At 29.0% G+C, this 16,825-nt stretch overlaps 1 protein-coding gene and 1 long non-coding RNA gene across 2 annotated transcripts in view; one reads left to right on the top strand and one right to left on the bottom strand.

Annotated features, from left to right (window-relative positions):
* LOC136971543 (uncharacterized) overlaps positions 1–6,135 on the top strand; it is a 54,617-nt gene extending 48,482 nt beyond the window's left edge. The window contains exons 4-5 of the mRNA XM_067266007.1: positions 3,592–3,648; positions 5,238–6,135. Coding sequence (XP_067122108.1) covers positions 3,592–3,648; positions 5,238–5,995 — 815 coding nt within the window. The 3' untranslated portion in view covers positions 5,996–6,135. The remainder of the gene's footprint in view (positions 1–3,591; positions 3,649–5,237) is intronic.
* Positions 6,136–15,604: 9,469 nt separating this feature from the next.
* On the bottom strand, positions 15,605–15,852 carry LOC136971553 (uncharacterized). Its single transcript, XR_010880180.1, has 2 exons — positions 15,793–15,852; positions 15,605–15,710 (listed from the first exon to the last, which is right to left on the bottom strand). It is a non-coding gene; the product is annotated as an uncharacterized lncRNA (long non-coding RNA).
* Between the last annotated feature and the right edge of the window lie 973 nt (positions 15,853–16,825).

A 16,825-nucleotide genomic window follows, 5' to 3' on the forward strand; every position in this document is an offset into this window, starting at 1 on the left:
TTAGTTATTAAATTTATTATTATAAAATTAATTTTTATTAATAATTTTTACAATTTGTTCTAATATAGAGTAAATTAAAACACGACAACTTTAAACAACATTTTAACGATAAGACAAAGAAAATACAGAAATAGTTCAATATAATAATTATCTAAATTATATTTCTTACTTATTTATTAAATACCTATACAATGTATTCATTTTGAAAATATCTGTTTTTGTTTAATTAAGAATTGTTCGTAAGATAGAATATCGCAAAAAGAACATTTCTTTTAAAAATATTTGTGGTAATAACAATTTTTTAAATATTATCCAATCTTAGACACCCAAGAAGTTCGATGTCTAAATAATTGTAATTCCACTAAAAAAATAAAAATTTCTATCTGTCCATTTTTTGTCAATTTTTGAGGATTTAGGTACCCCCAACTTTTCAATGTCAAATGATGGAATTTTTATGTACATTATTACTTCGGTTAAGTTTAAAAAATTAAATTCAATATTTCCTCCTTGTAATAAATTATGTTGTACTTTTTATATAAGTTAAATAAAATTTCAGATACCTTACTATGACATTCCCAACTTCCAAAATTATGATTTTTGTATGATAAATGCATCTCTTGTAAGAAATTTCCAAATTTAACAGATTTTTTATCTCGTGGTGATAAATTATCAAAAGTAATGAATTGATTAACAGTAGTAAAATTTCCTGATGGTGAGGGGAAGTAGATTTATACATTAGTAGAATACAAATTATAAAAAAATTTAACTGAACAATGGTTGTAATGGTTGTTTTATAATCAATTACATTTTAGTTTTACTTTGATGTATTTAACAATAAGATAAATTACAATTCACTTTTTATATTAAAATAATAGTAATACAACGGTATATATAATAAGCATTATTTTTTCCAATTTAATTTGATAAAGAAATGTAATGAATTTATTACAAAAATCTATCTTCCCAAAATTGTTTGTATGTCTTGCTACAAACCCAGTTTGTCTACACGAGGTGTTGAATGGAAGATTTTCGTCTCGAATCGCGAAAGGTTCGAAGTCAAGGATAACTCGTATATCACTGTTTAATGTTTTTATGGCCAACAGTAAATAAGTTGAAATGCCTCAAAATCTATCGGCATGTCATTCTGTAATTTTATATAAATAAAAATTAGGATTAATATTATTTTATATTTAATAAGAAAATAACGAAAAGATTTCATACATAAATATTTTTTACTGACTATATAAAATGTTCATTGATATACCAAATTGTTAATGTAAAATCTATAAAAATATATTTTATAAAATTTATATTGTAATTGAATTGAAATGAAACTTGTGTTTTTTTAAAATATATATATATATATATATATATATATATATAGTTACTAAAACGAAATAAAAGTAAAAAATATATTATAAGAATCTAACTCAAATCTTACAGTAGCAATAATAATAATAAATATTAAATCTTTAAACCAAATTTATAGTGTGTGATTAAACCAACTCATAAAAATTTGAATTACTATATGGATTATATTAAAATTCATTTATTTCTTTGAAATAATATTTATTTAACTGATAAACTCTGGAAAATGAATCTCTGATTATACACATTGGATGGTAGTTCCATTTTATTCATAATATGGTATTAATTTGCTACTTACAGATTATTAATATCAAAATTTATTAAAATGAGTTCGACCTCGTGGTAATGCAGCCATACTTGTCAACTGCTTGTTTGACATAATTTTCTGTCCTTTTTCCCGACTCCATATCCACCCTCTTTGTAATTTGTCATCATCGGGCTCTATCCAAGAAACCTGGAGTGTTATGTTGTCGGATAAAGCTGGGTTATCGGAGCCATCAGCTCCTATCCCATATTCTCCGTAGTCTCGGCGACGCATTTTTTCGCTGAATCCTTCAGCCATTTTTCTACAGATGAAAAGAAGGAATTATAAGTTATTTGAACAGTTTGTAAATAAATTTTATTCTTAACAATAAGTCATAGTAAGGTATATGAAATTTTATTTAACTTATATAAAAAGCAGAGTATAATTTATTACAAAAAGGAAATATTGAATTTAATTTTTTAAACTTAACCGATGCAATAATGTACATAAAAATTCCATTATTTGACATTGAAAATTTGGGGAGTACCTAAATCCTCAAAAATTGACAAAAAATGGAGATTGAAATTTTTATTTTTTTAATGGAACTACAATTATTTACACATCGAACTTGTTGGTGTCTAAGATTGGAGAATATTTAAAAAATTGTTATTACCACAAATATTTTTAAAAGAAATGTTCTTTTTGTGATATTCTATCTTACGAACAATTCTTAATTAACAAAAACAGATATTTTCAAATGAATACATTGTATAGGTATTTAATTAATAAATAAGTAAGAAATATAATTTAGATAATTATTATATTGAAACTATTTCTGTATTAGAACAAATTGTAAAATTTATTATTACAAATTAATAATTAGAAAAAATATATTAAACTCTGTCTTTTTGTTATAACATTATTTCAAATTGTCATGTTTGAAATTTACTGAAATATTAGTATAGCAAATATTCTCAACCGCGATATTTTTAAATTAAAAGTAAAAATAAAAAGTAATTTTTCATTAGAAGTTTTAACACGATGAATTGTAAGTTTATATCTAGTTGATATATTTTAAAAAGAAATTTAATTACCAGCCTGCAAAAATTGAATCATTTTAACTTAATTATTAAATGAATGTTCATTCATTTAATAATTAATACAGAAACTTTATTTTATTGTCAAAATAGAATGAATTTAATTCAAATGTGTAATTAGAAAATTAATTTTGTGATCAGTATGGCCCAAACCTATACTACTTATACATACATATTATCATATATTAGATATACAATTAATTAAACGTATAGAAATTTATAAATAATATAATTCAGTACACTTGATATTACAATGTTTATAGAATGAAAAGACATTCCTGTTCATGTCTATGATGGTCGAATTTATAAAAATATTCCGATAATTAAATCTTCTTGTTTTGTTTAAAAAAAAAATACAAATTTGAAGACAGAAAAAGTGAAAGAACAAAGGCAATTTTGTTTTTTTTATTTCTCTGTTTTCTTTGTTTTCCTTGCGAACGTTCATTTGGCGTATATCAATAAGGAAAGATAAAGAAATGTACTAAATTAACTAACCTTTCCTTTCGTGCAATTTTTAATACATTTTGTTACAGTTTATGATTTTATATCCATCGATTAATTTTATTAAATTCTGATATTAGGGAATAACAAATTTCAGTTAATGTTACCTATGGTTTCAAAATGGCGGCTCGTCTCTGATTCCAGCAAACAGAAGAAAGGAAACAGTGGAGATGCACGTTCTAACCTAACCTAACCTATTTTAATAATTTGGTTGGCAATAATTATGGTAATTTATTACAATAGATTAGGTTAGGTTAGAACGTGCGTCCCCGCTATTTCCCTTTTTCTGTTTGCTGAAATAACGAGCCGCCATTTTGGAACCATAAATAACATTAACCCAAATTTCTGATACACTATGATTTTTTTTTTTTTTTTTGACAGGAGAAAAACAGGAAGAAAAAAATGCTTCTGATGAAAAAAAAGAAGAAGAACGTAGAAGTAAGAAAAGTTATTATTTTATAATATATTTCTTTTTTTCTTTTCGGTTGTTTATTTGATAAACTTTTAATTCTTTATACATGTAATAAGATTTAGTAGAGTACAGAAAGAATATGGGTCGGTAATTAAGTATACTATCACACGTGTGTCATGTTTTCATTGTTCGGGAGTAAAGAAGTTATGAAGAAGAAATTTTACTTTACTAGGGATTGGGTATATTGTTATCTATTTCGTTTACTATTTCGAAGTAAAATAATCGTTAAGAATATAAATTTTTAGCATAATAGCTATGTGTATAAAGAGCATTGACGTTAAATATTGGAGGTTAAAAGTCAAGGAATTGGGAGATGAAAAGAGGATCATACATGACATCTCGAGAGGGATCGAACTCGAAGGTTTCACTGATCATTATCATTTACAATTTTTTGTTTATAAAATTTGCCACAACATTCGAAATTAAGCCTTTTTTTACTTTATAATGATTAATAACAATAAACGTTATCAGTAAAATCTTATAACAAATAACGCCATACAATTTTATTTATCATGATTAACAATATAAAAGTTTTAGTAATTTTGAAACCATGTCGATAATTGTTTCGGTCTCTTAAACACTATGTAGGGCAAACACTCGAACACTTGGCAATCTTTACCTTAAGTTTATTCAATTTAGTTGATTGGGTTAATGTTACCTTAGGGGGCCAAGATGGCGGCATGTCTCCGATTCCAGGAAGGAAACAGCGGGACGCACGTTCCAATATAACCTAACCGAACCTATTCTAATAACTTACCATAATTATTAGCAACAAATTTATTAGAATTGGTTCGGTTAGGTTAGAACGTGCGTCCCACTGTTTTCTCGCTGCAATTAGAGAAAGCCGCCATCTTGGCTACCTAAGGTAACATTAACCGTTGATTGAATATACTAAAGGTGATGATTGTTAAGTGTTCGTCTGTTTGCACTATATAGTGTTTAAGAGACCGATATATGAGTTATTTTGTAAGTAAAAATCGTAACATTAGCGAAGTTAGGCAACTCGTTACTAGATTTTTTAAAATTTAGTGTTCTAATTGATGGAGATATTCTAATTGATTAATTAGAAACAGCAGTTTATATAATTTATTATAAACAAATGAAATACCAATGTAAGTAGATATACAATAGATCGTAAATTAAGTACTTTTTTACTTAAAGTTTCTCAAACTTTTGCCACTTTAAAAGCCCTAAATTATAGATGAATGTACGAAAATTGTGGGACGATTCGGCAATATTTTTATAGATGGGGACATTCATATTATTCTGTTTTGGTAATTAAAAATTAAGGGACGACGCGGAGATAAGAATATCAAGCCCTCTCGTATCTTCAGTGGGATGACATTTAATGAAAATTTTATTCATTAGTGGCATTTAGAAATTTTAAGAAGCTCATCTCTATTTTCAATATTAAGCCTTTCGCTTTTTCAAAACAATTAAACTGATATCATATTGTAGTGATTGGAACTTGGAAGCTGATTGGAACATTTCAAATCTAAATTCTTATTATAAATATAAATAAATGTAAATATTGATTTGATATTTTTACTTTCAGATTGCGTTCTCTACAACGTTACAGATTACCAGATTATTCCATTTCCAATATTTAATGTTAGCCAAAGGCTTGCTTTTGCACAATTTGAAGAGGATTCTGAAGGAAATCTAAACGTTTGGCTGAAGGAAAAATATAAACCTGTTGTAGAAAAATATCGATTAAGTGAAAACGGAAGTTATGAAATTCTCAAGGAAATTCGTTTTCCTCAGACACTGCCAAATTCGGGAATTGTATACAATGGAAGTTATTACGCTCTATATGATTACGAACACAGAATTGTCAGATACAACTTCCAGACTTGGGGATCGAAAGTAGGAGATAAAATTTCTTATATTCCACATTATGATTACCTGTATTTCTGCATAGACGAGGACAATATTTGGGTATTTAACCTTATAGATGTTCGTCTTCACGTGATTCACGAGGCGCTTCAAATCGATCCCGAAAATTTAGAAATTTTGTCTAAACAAACAGTTGATCCTGCAAATTGTCTGATGAGATTTGCATTTGTTGCTTATGGCAGGGTTTATTGCTTTGATGATCATAAAAACGAAAAGATTTATTTTTTGTCGGATAAAAGAGAAAATGAAGATCGATACGTCACAACAAATTTTGTTAGAGAAAAACATCTCACTGCTGTTAATCAGTTCTATAATTTCAAAGAACAACGTCTTTATGTACTTTACCAATCCTTCGATTCCATGAAGTATATAATTCATAGATACAATTTACACTTTAATTGTTCGTCTGAAGAGTGAAAAGTTGCATCGATATGTGTATTACTTTGTTTCGTTATACACTTTTTCATATAAAGTCGTTCCAATTGATTGATGTAATAAATAATTTTTATTTTAAATTTTTCATTTTTGTTGTATTCTTTGTACGAAATTTCAATAAATAGTTTATCTCTTTTCGTTTGTTTGAATTGAAAAAATTTGAATGGGGCCAAGTAATTGGTTTATTTTAGAATATATATTAATGTAAAAAAAGAAAGTATATAAAACTATAAACTTAAGAAATTAACCATTTTTCTTTTATTGATAATTGTCTAGGTCAAAATTACTTTATGGTATTTAAAACGAATTAAATAACTTTTTAACGTATAGGTAAAAACTTCAGTTGAGTTACCCAGAGAAACCCTTCAGGAAAGTACGGCTGACCCTTGATAATCCGACAGGTATGGGATTAAAGAGGTGTCGGATTACCTTAAGTGTCCTGATTATTGAAAGTGATTACGTATTTGGCGTTATTTTGCTAGCAGTAGCTTACAATATTTCGACATTTTATGAGTAAAATGCTACCTAGGTTAATATGGAAATGAAACACCCATTTCGGTTAACTAAAACATGTTTATTAAAAGAAATATGGAAGCCAATAAATGTACAGTACAGTACATACAGTACGTATAGGCATAAATAATACAGTACGTACAGGACTGCTCACGGAGAACACAAGAAATGTGTGTCATCGTGTAAGAATTGGGTGGGGAGATTCATGTCGCGATTTCCTTCTGTGCAAGCAGACATCTAACGGGACGGGGACTACGGTGACCTTGACGAGAGGTGTGTCGAACTACTGAGCATGTCGGATTACAAAAGCGTCGGATTATCAAGGGTCAGCTGTATTAAGAAAGTCGGACAGGACGTGTCATTATGTTTGCACAATCTTCATGTTATCGATCACGAAGGACTAAATAGCGATTGTAATAGTTTTCCATTGCTAACCAATTGTGAATAATAAATCGTGTATTTTGCAGGCGTTTCTCACGATTTTAAGATAAAAAATATCGGAATAAATTTAATTTTTCTTCATTTCATACTGTTTTATATTGATAACCTTATACAGCTTTTGGATATTTCTTAAGATTCTTACGTTTACTCTTGCAAAGTATATACTAAAAATAATTGAATGAAAATTGCAATTAAGAGAGAGTATGATTAGGAAAAACAAAATATGTTTATATACAATTAAATCAAACTTTTGTTCAACCTATTTTGTCAATTGATGAGTAATAGCGTTTATTTCCGGATGAAAATGCCCGGTGAATATTTGTGAGGGCAAAATTTAAACTCTTTTTCTGTCTTATGTTGTATATGCACATTTCCTTGCAGGCAAATCTTTTTCATTCTAGAAAAGATCGAGATAAAAATTATCGGTGTTTGCAACGTTATCGGAAAGAATATTTTAAAACTAATCGAGAAACTCTTCGTTAGCTTAATTCAAACAACGAATAATTTCCATTTTCTTACACAGAGATAAATGGTTTATTTGAAATGAGTAATCTTTATTTTCCTGAACATTCGGTTCAGCATCTTCTCTTCTACTGCAATGAAAATCAATTAATATTTTTTTAATATTAAGGAATTCGTATAAATAAACACAATCACTAATTAAATTTACCTCTCCTTCGTCATTTTATCTCTCGAAATTCGCAGAATAATCTTTTCGGCGCAGCGAAACATTTCTCTCAACAATAGCAACTCGACAATTTAATTCGAAAGTATTGTTCAAAAATTAATTGTGATGACTCCATAGAGTGTCATATTAATAATTTTTTAAAAATTTCTCCCTGTTTATAGACTCTGGGAAGACTTTTTAAAAAGTTCGTCATGGATGGGATAGACCTGCGATGGAGCGGCATGTAATGGGAGACGGGACCCTTGACAGGCAGGACAAACCATTTTGCAGAAATTTTGGAGTTTTCAGTCCGATTTGGAATCGTGTTAATCCGCAGTTTAACTGAGCTTCTGTTACTTTAACCTCGAGATCAATCCGCCCGTCACATTTTGCTCTTATATACTGCCAATTTGAAGTGTTTATAACTTCTAGTGACTTTTCGTTTACTAAAATCTGCTCGTGATGTTATTAATATTCTCCGCTCGGTTTAATTTTATACATGTAGACATTATGCATATTAGGAAATAATTTTCGTGAATTTATGTAATTATTTAAAACTCTACACGAACAAAACTTTACTTCGATATACTAAGTGTAATTGGTTACAATTTTAAAATTACAGACTGTCTTCAATTTGGAGAACGGAGTAAGATGACCGGAAAAACTCGGTTGTCATCAACAGAAGTATAATATATATAAGCTGTGATTGAAATTATTCACTCAGAAACTTATGAGTTGTGCAATAAATTAACAAATTTACATTACTGAGTTATTTGTAATATAAAACACATATTTTCATTTAAAGAAGTAAAACAGATAGAGATGAGTGTAAATATTTTTCTTTATTAATTTATCTACTTTTCTCGTTTATCTTCTAGAACATATTTTTTTTAGATTGTGCTGAAGATAATAATAAGTAATAAATGATAACGCGTAACTCGAATTCAATTTGCTCCTTATAGGACATTCTAGTTTCAATGCAATTTTAAAGCCCACCAATAGATAAAACCAAATGAATGGATTATACTATTATAAACCAATAATAGATTATTAATATTTTTTTTCCATAAAGTAAATCGATCTTATTGCAATTTTAATTAGAAAGCGAGCAATTTATTAGTTATTGTGACATCTCCGCAATGCTGTCGATTTTATTTGTGTCTTGCCCCTGTACACCATTGTTTTTTTGTTAGAGTCATGCCGTTCATCTAACTCCTTTCGGGAGAAAATTATCGAACTGAATTCACCTGTCTACTGGAGTAAACTCGATGTCCCCGTACACTTAATCTCGGCCGAATACCATATCATTCCAATATCTAATGTCGGCTTTCATCTATTTTTCTCCGTTTTCGAGATGAAGGAAAAACAGGCAGCCAGACAGTCGACAGTGAAAATTTATAGGTCTACAATTGTTTCATACTGCAGCCTAATGACGTGCATTTTGCACAGTCAAACACAAATTTGTGTGTATATCCGATTAACACATATAACTCTCGTTGTTCGAAGTCCTCCAATTTAACACCAGTTTCTGTAAAGAACAATTGGAGAATTTAAATTGAGGTTTAATCGTACTGTATTAGAAAACTGAGTTTGACATCATTAAAAGCGAATAAATTCAATTTTTAGATAAAATTAGATAAAGTACATTTTATTAAATTTGTAAACATTTATAAAACTGATAATATGTGACTATCCAAAACATATTAATGTTATACATTTATCGAAAATTTTTAAAATTTTGCAGAAACGATTGTTTATAAGAAAATTGTTGCTACTCAATTTTTGTTATTAAAGGTCGACGGGGTGGAATGAGAAAGACAGTCGTGTTTTATATCTCGAGTAGGGTAAGAATTTACAGGTGTGTTGACTTTACTCTCGTGTATAGTACATGTGAATTAAATAAACAATATTATTTCTGATTTGTAAGACTTATTATACTGGATTTATGAATGCAGAAATTAAGTCCTGTTAATTGATAAAGTACCAGCAGACGACATTAAGGGTAAGACTTTATTCGATAACCTTATAGCTCGTTGTTCTTTTCTTCAAGGAAAGAGTACTTATATAATGATGAAAATATTCCTTTAGTAAAATTTATGTTTTACGTTGAAAAACTTTGGTTTACTCACAGCAATTTTTACTTTAACAGATTCATTGCACCAACACAATCAGTTAAGTTTCATCTTTTATCAAATTTAATATCAAGATTCACAAATTCTTATCTGCTTAGAATCTGTACGTAACCATTAGCCAACACATGTCAAATAGCTTGACAAGTTTTATTAATGATGGTGCAGACAGTCGATGTACCTATTCGAAATGCGATAGCTTTCGTGGGCTGGCCACATGGATTTTTGTGTGTTCTCTCCACGTCTGCAACGCCTAAATAAAAGCCAGTTTCCCTTTAAAAGACCTTCCGGAAGGCACCCCGTAAGCAGATGGCCCAAGTGTTGTGTTGCCATAACTAAACCAACAAAATGAAACGTAAACAAAAATTAATTGAATTATAAAAATGCAATAGATATATCGGGGTGGAATGTACCGCACGATGTACGTTAGAAGCATTTGAAAATAAGTAAAGAGTTTCTTAGCAATTGGTCGAACGGCCTAGAAGTGTATTGCGAACAAAGAAACAAACATCCTCATTGATATTCGCACACGTCTTTATTTATAGTTACCCACCAAAAATACTCCAAAATAAAATTGATCGACATGCGTAATGCTCGGCACGCGATGCAATTCCGTAAGCACGTTTTTTATTGTTGCATAAACAATAAATTTTAAGAATAGTTTTTTGGCGATTGTTGTAGAAATTTATTCGATTGAAGCGGTTTATCGAATGCGAAGATAGTTTTAAAAAATGGAGTCTATGAGTAAGTTAAATTCTTATTATTGTATAATTATGTTATCTGTTTAACAACGTTTTGGCAATAAATATAAAGACATGCAATTAATAGTAATTTTCTACAGGATGTTTAAAAATCCCGATAAAAATGTTATACGGTGGAACAATATTTAACGTTGCATTCATTTCCTGCTGGAGACAATCAGAGCAATAAACGTATTTTCTGCAAATAAATAACAATTTATTATTAATATAATAATAAATTAATATTCGATTTCATTAAGATAAATAAAAAGAAACGAACAGGAATTACAACAATAAGATAACATATTCAAAAATAAGATTGAAACCTCTTGTTAATTTAAAATAATCTTATAAAAACTTGTGACAACTGTCATCTAAAGGCTAGTGTATTAGTGTCTAATGTATACTTACGACTTGATTTTGAGTACATTTCAGGTTTCGGTCATTAAACAATGCTATATTTTATATTTACAAAATGTTTTGGTCTATTACATTATTTATTGACATTGCCGAATACAGATACAGCAAATAGATCGATCTTCACCGCTAGATAAATGCAAACGATGCTCATTTATAAGAAAAAACTTGTAATGAAAGAGTAACAAATTTTGTAATAATTTTTAATTGGTTAAATTTATTTATTGATTTCCTTTTATTTTTTATCGTTGATAAGCTTAGGAGCATTGATCTTTCTGTGTTTTTTGTCAACTTACTTAAGAGTCTGTTTTCTAATACTAGATATCTTATAGAAACTTTTTCATTTTATACTGACCCTGTTAAGTCCAATAGAGGGCTACCTCAAGAGAATTACTGAGTCATATCCGTTTCGTTTTGTTTTTGAATGATATTTCTAACCTTTTGAAAAGTCAAAGTTTTATGAAAGCATTGTCTTCTCATGTCGAAATTAACTGTCTTCTTAATGCTGATGATAGCCTTTTTTTGCTAATTCAGCTTCTTCGCTTAAAAAAAGCTTAATCTTACTTGCAGATATTGTGAAGATAATCGATTGACAATTAATTCGGAAAAGATAAAGCTTATAATTTTTTGTACAGGTGGAAACTTAAAAAAAGAAAAACAGATAATTTCGAAAATGATAAACTGGAAATTGTCAAATTTTAAATATTTAGGTATTTATTTTTGTTTACATGGCACATTCTCCTATTATTTCAATAAAGATTTTACTTGCTGCAAGATCTAAAATCTTCAATCCCATCAAGTTACTTATTAATATTAAAGAGTCTTCATTAAATAATTGCTTTAGATTATTTGATTTTTTGATTGGACCAAAATATGTTTTATGCTTTTCCAGTTTGGGGCGGTCTTTTAGTAGACAAATTTGAATCAATACGGTTATTATATTGAAAGCAAGTGTTCCATATTAATAGATTTGACTCAGGACCTGCAGGGAAAATGGAAGATTACCCCTCGCTATTGAATTGTCAATAAAATTGTTTAGATTTTGAACGAAACTTATCGACCTACCATTCGATACGTTTCCTCCATTTTAACAAGTTCAAATTAACATCCGAATTTATTATTATTAATCAATTTTATGCCTAATATTTTAGCATGGTTAGCATAGACCTTTTTATAAGCTAACTGCCCAAGGGCCCGAATTAAACGAATTTAGGCTAATTGTACGAGTAGATAAATATGGAAGGTTAATGGAGATGCCCGTGATATGGGTCTCCGCAGGTATTTCACGAAAACGAACAACTAATTTAACATGTTGAATATAATCCAGAAACAGAAATTTCAACATACGGACCAGATTTACAAGGCGTTTGGTACATTCCAACTGAAGTTCCTGATTATAGACGGCCTACGCAAAACTCACAGTATGGGATGGCGCCAGAATTTACTCAAGAATGGCAAGCGTTCGAATACTATGAATATGGTCCGTCGATGGAGCTAGAGAGGAGCTCTACTTCTTTCGATGGTAGAGCTCCTCTTATAAATTCTCTGTCAGATATATTAAAAAGTCAATCAGTAAAAGAAGTGCTCGAGTCTTCAGATGAAATTATAGCTAAGGAAGAAACACATTCTTCATTACAATCTGTTGAATGCTCCTCACATCTTAGTTATCAGCACAGTAAACGTATGTGACCTTAATATCCTTACAGTATTAATTAGATAGAAATATGAAAATACAATTAAAATGTAATATTGACAAATTTACGCGAACGGCAATAAGTCACAAGGCTGTTTTCTGGGCCGAACCTATAAGGAAAATTCGAGGTTTTATCCTTTCTACCCGATATTGTATAGCTAATATCTGAATGATAAACACTTATTAGAAATCATAGATAATACATAAATAGTTTCAAATGCACGAACAAAACCTAATAATAAATTAGTGTTATAAACATAGTATATTCACACAAGATGAATGTAGAGAGAAATTAATGCCCCTGTCACCGCGGACGTTCGTATTGATACGCGATCAGCTATTGTCGATACTGCAGTTACATATTCGAATTGATTAATTTAAATTTGAGGTATTAAGTTTAGAATAACAAAGATTATGTATTTTATTAACTAAACATTGTAACATAACTGACAAAGGAATGCTAAACGTACAGTACGTAAGTCGATTGTTAATTTAAAATAATCTTATAAAAACTTGCCCCAACTATAACCTAAATATATTAGTGTTTAACGTACATCTACGACTTAATTTTAAGTACAGTTCAGGTTTCGGTTACCGAACAATACTATATTTTATATTTACAAGATGTTTTGTTCCATCAAATTATTAAATCGTTGTTAGTGAATATAGATTTATTTGCTGTGAATGTATTCAGTATTTTACTGAAGTTTTCATTAGATGGTATCAATGGAGATAAACGTATACGCAAAAGCTTACTTAATTTCGACCGAGAACAACAATTCAGTAATATTACATTTTCAGTTGATTTTATAATGAAAAGAAATTACACTTTCCACGAAATTAATAATGTCAAATTACAATTCGATATTCTTGCTTAGCGACAAAAATAGACTTTTACTAAATTTTTAGTTCTATTTTTGTGGATCTGTAATAGAATAAAGTTCCAAGATATATTTAGACAACAAGGATTTCATCTGTTTATTTGCTGTAACTATTTCTTTTCTTGCTCTCAATCAAATTGTTACATAATTATTGAATTCGCGCGAAGAAAATTTTACGAATTGCTGCGTCTATTGTGTGTACTTTTATTCTCTAGTTTCTAATAGTCAAATGGTGGTCGATAATACAAATGAACATTTTTCGTCAGATGTGAAAGATGTTGGCGAGAAAGATTTCGTTAAAAACTTAAATGTTATTCCCTCTGACAAATCTGAAATAAGAACAACAAAAATCACAGAAATGACGTGTGATAAAACTGCCGACCCGGAAGATTCAGAATCGTCTTCTTCTGTAAGTTACTTTTCAATCGAAATAATTGAAAATAATCTAATAAACTTATCATTTAAAGATTTACTACTAAAAAGCACAACACGGCAATGCACAAACTTATAAAATGTGTCAAGTAAAATGGCTGCAAGTTGTTTATTTATTATAAACAAAAGTTTTCTCAATAAATAAATAAAAATTCGAGTACTGTTAAATTATTCTATCAGAAATGAGAATTTTTCACATTTTACAGGATTCGGATGACGAAGAAGGGTTTTATTTTTGTGTATCGTCGGCAGAAACGACTGGTTTTCAAAAATATTCCATAAGACCATTGAAGTACGCGTTTCTATATTTAGAAGCACGTTCTTTGATTAAAGAAACCATCGACGAAGTCGACGAATTATATACGGACGAAGAATCATCCGAAGATGACGTCGGTTTTATAAACAACGCTATTGACGTCATGTCCTCCTCGTCTTTGGCATTAAATCATGAAATGAACCTATTGAATCAAGGTGAGTTCAAAAACAGATTACAAAGAATTATCTGATTCATAGAATAATTTGTGTAGCAATTTTTAAGGAACGATTTGAAGTCAAACTCGTGCTGTTTAAATCTATTTAAATTACGAGACTTAAAAACATTATTAATTTGGAGTAAATTAACAAATTAAAGAAATGCATCAGACACAATCTTTACCTTTACAAAGTAATTCGTTCTTTTGGCCTTTTTAAACTTTTTATATCAAATTTAATTGATAATTAATTTATCTTCCGTCAAAACATATGTCGAGATATTTTCAATAATTTTAATACATAAGCAATACAATCGAATGAATTTTACTTTTCCGGCTTATAGTATTTTAGTCGTGTCAGATTTGACCTTCGAGGTTTTTGGAATCGTCGTGTTTTGATACCTCCGCACACGAAAACGTCAAAAAACGAATCACCGAAATTGTGTGTGTGTGTGTGTGTGTGTGTGTGGATTCACGTCTACTTCGTTTAATATCTTACGATAGGTTAACGTTAAAAAATGTGCACGGTAACTTATATATTAAGGCACATCGAAAATATTTAATTTTGGTGGTTAAAAGTCGAAGAGGTAAAAAATATAACTGGGTCACCCATGACGTCTTGTGGACAGTCGGTCTTTATGAATATTTTACACGTTATTAGCACTTACAATTTTGTATACAACTTATTCGTATCTTCAAAATTAAGCTTTCTCTGGATTTTTGAATGTGTGACGTATGCAAATCACAGATAGTGTATAAATGTAAAGAAACGCTTGTAGAACTGAGACATCGAAAACTAAATTCGAATTCTCGTGATGTGTAACACGAAATTTAAATATAATTTCTTGTATATAATGTCGTTGCGATTCAATTCACCACGCTCCACCTTTATTTGTTGCTGAGATAGTTTTATTGAAAGAACTAACGTTTTCGGCCTACTCAATAAAATCAAAACAATGAAAATAAGAAGAAAAAAATAAATCTACTGGTGAAACTTTATATAAACATAGTAGCAAATTGTTAAGGAATAATTGATAAAAAATGTAAATATAAACCAAGGCAATCCTAAGAGATCGTGCTAAATTTCTTGACTACAATTAGAAAAACCTTACTGTCCTTACAATTTATTATCATTTAAAGTCGTTTACGTGGACGTTATTTATTAATAGGACCTTGTACTGGTGTATTGGCACAGTAATGAGAGTTAATTCAGTAAAATTTCTTTATTTTATCACCTGTAGTAGCAATATCCGTACACATTTTACACGTGTTTCGGGCTAGCATGCCCCTCATCAGCAGTATTACCACTATGTACTATAAATAACAATAAAACATATAAGTTACAATAAAATCTAAAATATTCCAAAAAAATAATAAAATACAATTTAAAACCTACTGTGAATACATATCTCAATTCCGAGTATGAATAGATGTTTTTCGTTTTACAATTACAGAGATTGTGTGAATACGTATTTCGACTTAAATTGACAATTTCCTTTTCACTATTGAACAATTTGCTGTATAATTAAAGGTAAAACATAATAAACAACCAAAGATAAACTGATAAAATAATACAACACAACTTGCAAGAAAGAAACTTACATTAAGGTTTTACGTTTCGCCATTCCACAGTGTAATAACAGAGTTGCTTAATCATGCTTATTTATAACGTCACCTAGTATATTGTTCCATGATTAGTGGATTATTCTACCCAAATTATTATTAATTCTACTCCTTTCTTTTATTATATATAAATGTTCATATAATTGCCTTTTGTAACTGTTTGATTCTTTTCTCTTTATTTTTATACTATTTTTGTCAATTTGGCATCCATAATTATTACAGTGTTCTGCGACTGCAGAATTTGCATAATTGCCCCTTATTGCTCTTATATGTTCTTTTATTCTTGTATTTAATTTTCTTTTGGTTTCACCTATATATGTTTTAACCGGATCACAACTGCAATTAAATGAATAAACAATTTCTTTTTCATCCATTATATCTAATTTTTTGTCAGACCTATGATATAGATGTTTTTTAAATAAATCGTTAAAAATTTTTAACAGAAAATAACTTAGAATTACTACAAAGTGATAAAACGAAACAAACGATAATCATAGAATCCGAAAAGAAGAATAACATTATAACAGAATTAATACAAGGTGGTGAATATAAATTATTAAAAAAGGACCCAAGATAAAATATACAAAACGAATTAAATAAAGAATTAGAAGATTTAAAAAAACGAAATATGATAACTGATGAAGACCTTAAAAAAATAAAAAGTGAAAACAACCGCATACCTAAATTTAATATTAGAGTCAAAACGCATAAAAATCCAGTTAAGTACAGACCTTTAATTGATGTTAGAAATTATGTATATTACAATTTAGAAAAATTTAGCTTAATACGCTAGAAATTTCGGATTA

The sequence above is a fragment of the Centruroides vittatus genome, unplaced genomic scaffold (assembly GCF_030686945.1).
Source record: "Centruroides vittatus isolate TY-2023 unplaced genomic scaffold, ASM3068694v2 contig_260, whole genome shotgun sequence".
In the NCBI taxonomy this organism is placed as follows: domain Eukaryota; kingdom Metazoa; phylum Arthropoda; class Arachnida; order Scorpiones; family Buthidae; genus Centruroides; species Centruroides vittatus.